This window comes from Lacerta agilis, chromosome 2, assembly GCF_009819535.1.
Source record: "Lacerta agilis isolate rLacAgi1 chromosome 2, rLacAgi1.pri, whole genome shotgun sequence".
In the NCBI taxonomy this organism is placed as follows: Eukaryota; Metazoa; Chordata; class Lepidosauria; order Squamata; family Lacertidae; genus Lacerta; species Lacerta agilis.
This window is the reverse complement of record NC_046313.1, coordinates 92932353-92944613: the sequence shown is the minus strand read 5'-3', so window position 1 is coordinate 92944613 and position 12261 is coordinate 92932353. Positions and strand designations below refer to the sequence as shown.

Genomic DNA, 12261 nt, shown 5'->3' with positions numbered 1-12261 from the left:
CTCCTGATTCATTGTGTAGCGCTGGGAACTGATCAAAGAGTTCAGCAAAATATGGTGCTAATTTATGTACCTAGTCAAGACCAAAGCACTTGACTAACGAGAAACACCTATGGCAACCAAATAATAGACAGCTAAAGCTCGTATTGTGCAGCCAGATCCTCAATTTTTAGCTGATGGTGAATTTTTAATGCAAGCATTACAAGCCCTACTCAGCCACAATTTTACATCTGTGTTTTATTAGTAAGTTTGCATCATTCTTACTTTCTCCTTTAAAAATAGGCAAAGATATTAAACCTAACATACACCTTGCATCAGTTATAGGGAGAAGGAAAAATTAATTACTGGGTGTAGAGAATACTTTGCATTACAGTATTGGTCATCAGATCTCTCCCAGTCAAAGTTCTATCCTGCTGAGTTAAAAGGAGTGAGGTCTAGCCTAGACTCTGTGATGCCTTTGCTATTTCCCCCCTCACAGGGAAAGCACAATATGCAAAACACTATATTCCTACATTTTATAATTAATTTTCGAATGCTTCACCTATACATATTTTAATAATTTCTGATTTATCTGATGGTATCTATAATAAAATTTTCTATATTTCAATAAATGAAAAGAAGGCCGTTTCAATCCAACAACAGAGTGTCACACAATATAGGCCTGTCAGGCACCAATTTTTACTTCTAACATGTAAGTTAAAGGATAAGGAATTTATAATGCTGCCTGTGAACGAAACCACTTTTCATACACAAATGTGATCTTTCCTCCCCCAAAGGGTAATACAACAGTACATTTACATAAACTAATCCAAACAATCTATGTATTTGACAATGGCAAACCTCACACAGACTGCCTATTGTTGGTTTACATCTTGGAGTTCTTTATGTTGGCTTGTAACACTGCTCTAGCTGTCAAAGGTTTGACTTGGACTCTAAATAAATGGTTATACAAGTGCTGTGCAGCGATATTGGACTTCTTTGGAAAAGAAAACCTGCTGTGTATGAATTCAAAAGCTATTAATTTTTCAGTCAAAAATATTCATGCCTATTTCTTTTAATAGAGAAACACTGTGCTGAGCAACTGAGAGATAATGTTGACTAGTGGTACAGAATTTTCAATAGAGCAGTTAAAAATAAATTTAGTAGGAGGTCCCCATCAAAGCTATAATTTTCCAGAATGTAAAACATTTTTAATACTAATCAAGAAAGTGCATCCTCCCTCCCACATTGCCTAGATCAGTTTTTTTTCTTTTCTTTTCCTACTGCTTTTTCCTGTTTATTGGCTGTGTTGCAGTACTTATCATGGCATCCCCAACTGGTACAGCTGGAGCTCACAGACAAAAGTTCCTAGATTTTCAGCAGCCAGATACTGGTCAGATGTCTGAACACTATGCATTAACTTCCTATAGATTATAATCCCTATTGCGTGGATGGCGCTTGTCTACATGTCCACTGTAAGTACCTTTCCACGAAGTCATACAACATCACCAGCAAAGGTTTAGCAGTGCAATTATAAAGGTGGTATTTAGTGTGGGCCAGGGATATGTGCTCAGTAGGGCAGAGGTAACCTACATGTTGCTTGAATTCATTTCTAGAGTGCTACCACCTTGTAGAGAAGAGGGGTGGGTGTTTGATTATGGGTCCAAGAGAAGAAAGCAAACTCATTATTCCATATTAACAGAGTTGTCGTAGGAGCTCCAGATATTAAGAAACAAGGTTCTTACCCAAGAGAGATGGAGCTCTCCAACTAGGTAAGCTTTCCCAAGCAATTCTCTGTTTATCATATGCATATTGTTTAGTGTTTGTTTGTTTGTTTGTTTAGAATAGGGGATTACAGGAAAGCTCCACATAAGGAGAAAGCATATCTTAACTGTGCCTTATACTTAGAGAACCATTATGCTCTTTGCATCATTCTATAAGAATCTACTCTGCAGAAAATCCTTTAATAAGATGGATCAAGAGAGTGAAAGGGATCAGGGATTCTAATAAAATGTCTGATCTTATGTTAAAAAATTAGTTCATCAGTCAGAATCGAAGTTCACATTCAAAAATTTCGATAAGCAAACATCTTAAATGCAAGATACTTTAATTTTACTCCTTTACCTTAAAATTCGTAATTGCTTCATGCGATTATTCTAAACCAAGGCAGTGATTTACCTTATGATTTTAAGATCTGTAAGATTTAAAGGTACACTGCCTTTATTTGATTTTATTCTGAGTTATACGAATATTAATTGATTATTGATGATCTATAGTCAACTTTAATCAATATGCAGATTGTAATCAATACGCAGTGATACAGCACAATAGTCAAGTATTGGTTTACTTGGTGTGTTGTTGTTGTTGTTTTACTTTTTAGACCAGTCTAAATAAAACGAACACAAGACTAACCAGATATATGAGATCCAAGGTGATAGAAATAAATACAAGTCAAAGACTATTAGCCCAGCAAATATGGTAGCCTGCCTATGAGCAGTTGGTGGACCGAAATCAATGTCTGAAACAGAACACATTTTTGAAATAGAGAACATAAAAATATATATAAGCACCCTGCACCTGTTTTCCTAGAAAAGAATGTGTATTTTGCAGGTTCCCTGGAGAATAAATTGCTCTAGAACAGTGATAGGAAAAAACAAGGTGAGGAGAATAGCAGGCTTTTTCATATTCAAAACCTCTCATGTCATCCCTTAATCTTTTTTTCACCAATAAATACACTTCACATAGACTTCACATACTTCAGTAGGACCTGTTTAGGAACTACTGTGCTGTTCACCATTATCTCATATTCTCCACTTTTTTTTCCTGTGCAACTTTTTAAGGTTATTCTTCTAGGCTATGCTTTTAGGAGATGAATTATCTCCCTATAGGGAAGAGACACACCTAAAAAAGAGATGGGTAGTGTTGCTGAAGGAGACTCTTGAGAGTCCCATGGGATGCAAGAAGATCAAACCTATCCATTCTTAAGGAATTCAGCCCTGAGTGTTCACTGGAAGGACAGATCCTGAAGCTGAGGCTCCAATACTTTGGCCACCTCATGAGAAGAGAAGACTTCCTGGAAAAGACCCTGATGTTGGGAAAGATTGAGGGCACAAGGAGAAGGGGACGACAGAGGATGAGATGGTTGGACAGTGTTCTCGAAGGTACCAACATGAGTTTGACCAAACTGCGGGAGGCAGTGGAAGACAGGAGTGCCTGGCATGCTCTGGTCCATGGCGTCATGAAGAGTCGGACAGGACTAAATGACTAAACAACAACAATAAGTGTTGCTTTCTGCTCATAATCTTCAAAACTGTTCAGGATTTCCTTCTTGAACAGAGTATGACATACTCCTTCGAGCATTGCTTATGGCATGAATCCAAAACTGATTTATTATCTAGAATATGATAGGTGCTATATAAATTTTACATGATTCTGATCATCTTCATCACTTTGTGTTTGTTCATAACCTACTTAAATATGTGGCTTTTATAAAGTGGGGATGGGATTCCATAAGATGGTTGACCAAGTACTGTGGTACATGCTATCTGCATCCCTCACAATACTTATTTCGCCCTGGTAGAGCTCTTCATTTATTTTATACATGTAAATTAGGAGAACAGCTTAAAATGTACGCTTCAGTCCTAAACAGACTTACTGGGAGCTCTCATTGTGCTCAGTGGGACCTATTTCTGAGTAGACAGTCATTCCTAAAATGGTTAAAGCATAACTTTAAAGTCTACTATTTAAAGTGCAGCTGAATTTGCAGGTAAATGAGTAGACTTCATTGGCTTAGTTTTTGCAAAGTCAAATCAAATGCACATAAAACACTGTGGGTTGTATTCAGCGTGGCACTAAGTAGAACATTTTGTTAGTGCAAGGATTTCTCCTTGCGTAGCAGAGCACTGTTCCCCCTCTCCTCCTCCCCTGCCCCCCAATCTGCTTGGGGATTTCCCCCTAACCCCCTGCACAAGTTCTGAGGACAGCACAGGATGTGTACAGGGGAGGGAGCAGGAAAGGAGAAGAATGTGCATGTCTTCACTTGGATGGGTGTTTTAAAGTTGCCCGCACTTCTTTTATGCTCTTAGGTGGGAAAGGGGGCTGTTGTGAAGCTTTATTCTGTCAGTGCAGATACTTACAGGCTGAGGTGTAGCTTTTGGTTCAGTTGACTTTACATGTAGGTGTGTCATCATAGCTTGCAGGCGCTCTTTGTCTTTTGAAAGCTATATAGGAAAGAAAAATGGCACAAGTTATTTTTGTGAACAGAATCCAGGACAAACAAACAAAAACTTATTAATTTCTCAGAAATGTTATATAGCGCTCTCTCTCTCTCTGTGTGTGTGTGTGTGTGTGTGTGCTTGTGTGTGTTTGTAACAAAACTCTAGGTGCTGGGTATCAGCTTTTTGCGAAGCAAAATGCATTAGCTCTCAACTGAAGCAGCTCTAGACCTGCTGGCACCAGTGCGTTCATTGCAGCAGTGACAGCTAAAAGACATTAATGAATCATATTTGCTCACCAACCCTGTCCCAATTCATGGGCAGGAGGCAAAGCACAAAGGAAAACAAGGTGAATAAAAGAAGTGTGTGCTCTTTTTGGTTAAACTTTTAAAATAAACTTAGAAGATTCCCTACCCTCTGCAACTATTCCCCACTGCTCCAATGGTTTTGCCCCCAGCATCTCAATGAGAATGAAACAAATGCTGCTAACACTCAACTCTTGAAAAAAATAATAATGTTGAAGGTGCATCAAACTTTTGTTCTTGCGTAGAACAGGAACTGGAGAAAGCTTTAATTGTGGAAGAGGGGGAAAAGAGAAAGTAGGGCTTCTCCTTTTCTTATTCGCATTTGCTTCAGGCTACCAAGATGCATTCCGTTTTGAGTACTGTTATAGGTTCTGTCCTTTATAGCACTGACTGGGTGCTGCTTATATTTTTTTTTAAAGTAAGTTTTGAAACTCAAAAGACAATTGAGATGGTCTGTTGAAGAAGTTCTTTTGCTGGTGCATAGACCTAAAAGCACAAAATATACATACAGTGGTACCTTGGGTTACATACACTTCAGGTTGCATACTCCGCTAACCCAGAAATAACGCTTCAGGTTAAGAACTTTGCTTCAGGATAAGAACAGAAATCGTGCTCTGGCGGCGCAGCGGCAGCGGGAGGCCCCATTAGCTAAAGTGGCGCTTCAGGTTAAGAACAGTTTCAGGTTAAGAACAGACCTCCGGAACGAATTAAGTACACAACCAGAGGTACCAATGTGTGTATAGTTAGGGCCTTTGAGCGAAGCATTATGCAACAATAAAGGCTGCTGGATTACCTGTATTCCAAGCTTTCCACTCAGGTTATAAAATATTTGGACAGGCGTATTTATTCATTTTAAAATTATATATTACATTTCAAGAGATTTCAAAGCTATTTGCATTTTTAAAGCAAAATCAAACACGTGTGGTATAGCTAAAACACATAGAGCTAAAACAAATAATAATAATAATAATAATAATAATAATAATAATAATAATAATAATAATAATATTTATTATTTGTACCCCGCCCATCTGGCTGGATTTCCCCAGCCACTCTGGGCGGCTTCCAACAGAAACCAAATACAACAATATCAAACATTAAAAACTTCCCTAAAAACATTAACCAGTGCAGTCCCATACATGCCTTACTCAGAAATAAGTCACAATGTTTTCAATAGGGATTCCTCTCAGGAAAGGGGGTATAGGATTATGCAGAATAAATTTCAGGAGCCATGGAAATAAGCAAGACAGATAATCAGATATTTAGAGCAAGGGCAGAACTCTGTAAGTGAAACATTTGAAACTTTCAAGACAGAAAACATAAAACAAACAATGAAAGGATTCTTTGGGCTGCTTTTCTGTGGGTCAAAAAGCAATACTAATATAAACCCTTAACTCCATTAGCAACTCCTGTCTATTCAGTTAGATCATCCAGAAGAAGTCGCAAGGGCTTGTTAAGAAGCCATGGATGTGAGTAAGCTGTCATCAGCATGGCACCATAAAGGGCTCCTAAGGTCTGGACGTTGTGGCTGCTAATGGTATTGGGGGGGGGGCTGCACTTGTAACTTGTGACTAAATGGTAAACCAGAGGGCCACTTTCAGGGCTATCTGTGTTATAAATTATGTCTTTTGAGAAATTTTCTCCGCTGTGTGCATTGTTCTCTGTATACTACATACTGTGCACACACCTATTCCATAATGATTACATAGTAAGCAATTCCGCAGTGGTTCTCTCAAAAGTGCTAACAATCACAATGGAAAAGACACCTTTTTCTTATATTTTGGCAAACAGGGTTTCTTGTTTGACACACTTTCATTTACTGTTTAAGGATCAATTCCACGAAGAAGGAGAAAATCGTGTATTATGTGTGGGAAAGCCCTCAACCTTATGTGAGTAAGTTAGGGACACAGCTTAGGCTGCAATCCAAACCCCCTTAGTGCTAGGCTCCGGATTGGGCTGGGGTATCCCTCCACCCAGCCGCGTGGGCCTTTGCCAATTTACGAGAATGTCACCCCAACGGTGCAGAGCCCCCTGTTCCATCCACTGAATGTGCAGACAGGTGGAAATACCTGGATCCCAATCTTGCCTCACTGTTTTCACTTGATGTATCTGTGCCTGATCTGAGCCAGCTCCAGACTGATCCTGCCTTCTGCCATGAGTGATGGAGCTGTGAATGCAGACTGCTTTAGGAACACAGGGACCTGTCATTGTAACACTTTGCATTTAATGCTCACTACTTGTATGCAGGGCCAGATTTAGGTTTGATGAGGCCCTAAGCTCCTGAAGGTAATGGGGCCCTTTATATGTCCAGTTGTGCTTTGTCAACAAATTGTCACTGTTTTTTGTGTTGAATATATGCTATATGGTAATTTATGGACCTAATAGGTATCTAAAGCCATTTGCACATAACAGTCCATGCAGAATGTAGGCACCCTATATATAGCAATGAGCAAACCAGTGATATTTTAGGGAGCAGGCTAGCAGGCAAGGCCCATTACTTACATCACAGGAGCCTACACAACACAAAATACTGTTGCTGTATGTAGGTTTTATTTTATTTGTTTTTTATGTTATATTTTGGAAATGTACATCTTTTTTCCCTTTAATTTTTTTGGGGCCCCCAAGAGAGTGGGGCCCTAAGCTATAGCTTGTTTAGCTTATATGTAAATCCGGCACTGCTTGTATGTGCTGCAATGATCACTGGGAGCCTCCCAAGAATCAAAACAAACATCGGTAAGTTTCAAAACAGGCATGGTTTATTATGAAGATGGCCTGCTACACTAACTTGTTCCTGGTTCACCTGTGATAACAAGCCTCATTGAAATAGAAACTAAACTCTGCTGTAGCCCTGCTTCCTGGTTGTGTAGTAGCAGAAGAGAGGGCATGAGTGTCAAAGGCTCTTAGCAACGCCATTCTTCTCATGCACATAGCCTGCACTGAACCACAGTTTAGCATTATGTGCGATGGAAGCCACTAAGTCAGACTATTGGTCCATCTTGTTAAGCATTATTGATACTGTTCAGCAGCCCTCCAGCGTTCGAAACAAGGGTCTCTTTCATCTCTGCCTTGAGATGCCTAGAGCACAGGTCTTGCATACAGTGGTTTAACCCCTGGCATTTCCAGTTAAGAGCATCAGGTGATAGGAAATATTTCTGCTACAGTCTCTGAAGCGCTACTGCCAGTCAGAACAGACAACAGCACCTGAGATTTTAAAAAGTCTGACCTAGTAAAAGCTAGTTTCCTATGTATATATGGAGGAAGTTTGTTCTTTGCAGTGTCACCATCAGAAATTTTAATGAAGCAGTGACTTGCATGCATTTGATGAAGTGGAGTCTAGTCCATGAAAGCTTGTGCCTATTAAAACGTGCTGGTTTTTAAGACCCCACAAAATGTTTCATTGTTTTTGCTGCACAGACTAACACAGCTCTTCTCTAGGAATTGGGAACTCTGCTGTCTTTCAAGGGCTCCAATCTAGCAGAGCTAACAGAGAAAAGGCAAAATATACAGTAGCACATGGGGCTTTAAATCCATATTTTTGTGAAAATAATACCCAAGGATGAATAATAAACTACAGTTTAAATACTTCTTTCATTTGTAGATGGAAGCGCTGCAAAGAACATAAGAGGTAAAACTCCAAGAGTGCAAGTTGGGGGTCTCAGGTGTTCATGGCCGGGAAGTGCAATATTATTACATGACATTTATTTTCTACTTGCATTTCTTGGAGAGTTCACAGGAGTCAATCAATGCTCCTTTTGCTCTACCTGTTTTGCAGACAATGCAAGCAGACATAATCTCAGGAGTCAAAGGGCTAACTTCAGATCAGTTAAAAGTCAAATCTACTACAGACTATGGTCAGCACTTGCTATGAATTAATACAGGGATGGGAAAGCTCCAGACATTGCTCATCTCAGATTCCCATCAGCCTCAACTGGCATGGCCAATGGCCGAGGATAATGGGTGTTGCAGTCCAACAGCATCTGGAAGGCTACAAGTTCTTCATTCCTGAACTAATGGGACATATAGTCATACCTTGGAAGTCGAACAGCTTAGTTCTCAAACGTTTTGGCTCCCGAATGCCACAACCCCAGAAGTGAGAAGTCTGATTGAGCCTGAGACCTGCTCCTAAGAACTCCCTGTTTACCAGGGACACCTTTACCCAGTGGTTCAAGTGGCTTGGGGTGCCCTTTGAAGGGCGCCAGGCTGAGACAGTGGCGAATGAAGGATAAATTGCACCGGGGCGGGGCAAACCGCCGCCCGCCCTGCACTTTCCCTTTTTCTGTTTTCACCTCCCCCCACTTTTTTCTGTGTGGGAATTTTCCAGCGGGAGCATTTCAAGAGCGAAGTTGGGCTGTTCCCTTCTTTTGGCGCTCTCGGTGAACTTGTGCTTTGCAAATAATCTCTCTCTTCCCCGTCATTGTCCAGCCCTGCCCCTCTCCCCAGTGTGCATCCTTTCCCAAACCCACAGAGATGATGATTAATAAAGAGGAAAAAGGCACGGTGAGGGGAGGGGGCTTGGAAAGGAATGTGTTGGAGGTGGTGGCAGCTGGGGGAGGAGAAGGGCGAGTGTTGATCATGTAATGAAATAATAAACCGAAATCCTGAAGTCTGATTTGGGGGGGACCCGGAGAAGTGCGCTCTGTGCAATGCAAAAAAAAACAAAAACATGCACACCCACAAACCCCCCTTTCTTGAACATCCAGGTCTTGCAGAAAGATCATAAAGGAGGGAGGGAGGAGGTGGCCAAGGCATGGGAAGTCCTCATATGATGGAGGTGCAGGGGCTCTTAAATGCAGCTTCTGGGGTGCCTCCACCTTCCCTGACCCCAGTGCTGTGAAGGGAGGCTTCATGCTGCCTATCGGAGCAGCCCTGATCCCAACTCCTACTTGCATGGAAGCAGGAGCGGGCAGGGATCTCTCAGGGAGGGAGAAGGAAAGCGAGAGAAATAAGTCCCATTGAGCTCAGTCAGTCCCAGTTAAGCTTCCCGCTTAAGTTAAACTTTCAGGTTTCCAAATAAATGTTTGAGAGTGTAAATAACTTTGCGTGGAAAGCTAGTGTAGGGGTTAGGGAGTTCACAACCTGCCTCTCCACATTACTTGGTTAATTATGCATATATATGCACATATATTTAGGAGTCTGATCCATTAAATTCAGCAGTTCTTACTCCAAAGTGCGTAGAGGATTGCTCAGAAGTAAGCCCCATTGAGCTCCTCAGCCCCAATTAAGCATGTCCGTGGGACTGAATCCTGTGAAACCCTGTATCAACTTATCTAGAAGTCCCATTGAACTGAATGGGACTTGCTTCTGAGTAGACAAGCATAGGATGGTGCTGTAAGTCACCATCTTTTTACACTCTCATGTGTACATTGGGGGGATAAAATATGGTAGTGTAAGTGGGGTTTAATCTAAGCTCTGACCCCCCCCCCCAGCAGCCAGCATAATGCCCATCCCCAAAATGAATGAAAGGAAATGAAAGAGGAAAGAGAAAATAAGAATTAACACAGAAAGAGGCAGGGAAGAAGAAAAACATCACAGGAAGAAGACTTCAAATTTGGGAAAATGAGAAAGACAGTGAGAGAGCAAGAAAAGGCAAAGTTTCATTGAAAAGAATGCGGTAGTAAGGAGATTCATTCTACCGCAGTTTCTTGGGCAAAGAGATTATTTACCTTTCTTAACATGCAGTTTGGCACCAAGACTCCCTTCATGCTCAAAACATAACTATAAAGCTGAGCCCCCACCCAAAATCCTATTTTTTTGTGACTAGGATTTGAAGTCTGTTACAAAATGACCATTCTCCCTGTAAAATACATTGGGAAACCGCCCCACCCCCCACCGGAGAGATCTTTGCACCACAGTGCCGGATATGCTTAAGATGGCCCTGCTGTTTACTATCCTGGGAATAAATGACCTACAAGGCTGCTAATTTAGGGAACCATCTACCTAAGGCAGGTCTGATATTTTGAGTGCTTTCAATTGTGAATCCCTTTCTTGCTAAACTTCCAGCTATTCTATTACTGAAATACCTACCGGTATATCTACACACACAAATATACACACACATATACATACATACATACATTAAAAAAACCCAACAGGAAATTCACCTTTCTCAAGTTGCACTATACAGGCAGTATTTTCCTGAAAGATGGCCTCCTCTGAGCTTACCAGCTTAAATTCCTTTTTTTTTTTTTTTGCAGCCAGCAAGGAAAACCTGTTCCTAACTACGTAACATTTTCCATAAAATACGTCTTGCTGTAGTTTATCATTCCTGCTGTGTTTGATTTTCTCAAAGAAGTTGTATTAAAATATTGTTAATACTAATAAGAGGGCGTCATGACCATGGTTTTGCAGAAAGCAAAATTTAGGAGGATATCTGGACAAAAGAAGTCTAATTTGTGAGATAAGAAGATAAAAGGGATTTTTTTTAATACAAGTCATGGTTATCTGGGAAAAGTAACAACAAAAAGTTTTAAGTGTGTTTTTGCTGATTTTTCTCTATAACTATTTGAAGCTGTAAATGACTAACTCAGTAAAATTCCAAATGTAATTATCTTCTGCACTTAGCCCACGGCTTTCCATATATCTCTACATTACCATCTTGCATACAAAATAGGGTGGATTTTTTTTTTTTGAATGGTAACTATAGAATGTACAACATTGTTTTTAATTTGTCTTCTTTGGCTAACCTTTTGCCTACTCTCTTGCACACAAAGAAAGTCAATCCACAAAGAGCAGTAAGGCATAGACAGGCAAGGGCTTGGAAGGATTTTTAAATACACTTAAAAAGCAGTGATAACCATACTGCAGTTCCACATCTTTATATGCTATAAATCCACTCCCTTAATAAATCCTTAATAAATTATATGTAAAAACAAATCTTTTTTCTATATATATATATATATATGAATTCATATATATCAAAGTTGTGATATATATATATGTGTGTGTGTGTGTGTGTGTGTGTGTGTGTGTGTATATAATAAAATGTAAAGAAATGAATGTTTACTTGATGAGTAAGACAATCTCCATTCCAATCTTGGACAAGTCTGAAAACCAGTACTAGCCATTTCCATGTTTTCACCAGTTCTACACACTGGAATGAAATGCATACAACCCCCCCCCCCCAAAAAAAATGTCAGTGTAGAATAAATTAAAGGATAAATTAAATTTGTACTGATAATTTTGAGTAATGTAGTGCATTCAAACTTCCATTTTCTTTTCAGCTTTATAAAAGAATAAAGAGGGGTCCAAGATGGCAATCTTTTCAACTTTTTTAAATGATGGAAGCTCTTCTTTAAATTACAGTTGGGCAAAGCAAAACTCATTTCATCGGACTCAATTAATACTGGGAAATATTCGTATAAAATATGATCTTTACCTGCAGCTCTAACTGTTGTACAACCTGCATTTGCACCCTACATTGGGCTGTACTTCTATCATCCAGCGCATGCTCACTGTTGAGATGTCTGTAACAACATAAAAAAAAACCATTAAGTGAAATGGATAAACAAAAAGGGAAGTAAATATGTAAGTACCAGAATGAGTAAAGCAGCCCAAAGATTACACCCAGAAAATAGGATTATTATTATTATTGTTGTTGTTGTTGTTGTTGTTGTTGTTGTTATTATTGTTATTTTGTACAACACCCCTGTCCTGGTTCAAACAGTGCTTGTTAATATGGGTCTTTGTATTTTCAATAAATGAATGCTTCACATTAGTGACAAAACTCTGCAGAAGAGATCCCCTGGCCCACTGATAAGAAATACAAA

General features: G+C 39.8%; 1 protein-coding gene across 11 annotated transcripts in view; it reads right to left on the bottom strand.

The window, feature by feature from the left end:
* The window catches only part of FOXP1 (forkhead box P1), a 533089-nt gene that overhangs the window by 32396 nt on the left and 488432 nt on the right, over nucleotides 1-12261 (bottom strand). For all 11 annotated transcript variants that reach the window (XM_033141225.1, XM_033141233.1, XM_033141229.1 and 8 more), the window contains 2 exons: nucleotides 11871-11958; nucleotides 4113-4196 (listed from right to left, as the gene is read on the bottom strand). In XM_033141225.1, coding sequence (XP_032997116.1) covers nucleotides 4113-4196; nucleotides 11871-11958 — 172 coding nt within the window. The remainder of the gene's footprint in view (nucleotides 1-4112; nucleotides 4197-11870; nucleotides 11959-12261) is intronic.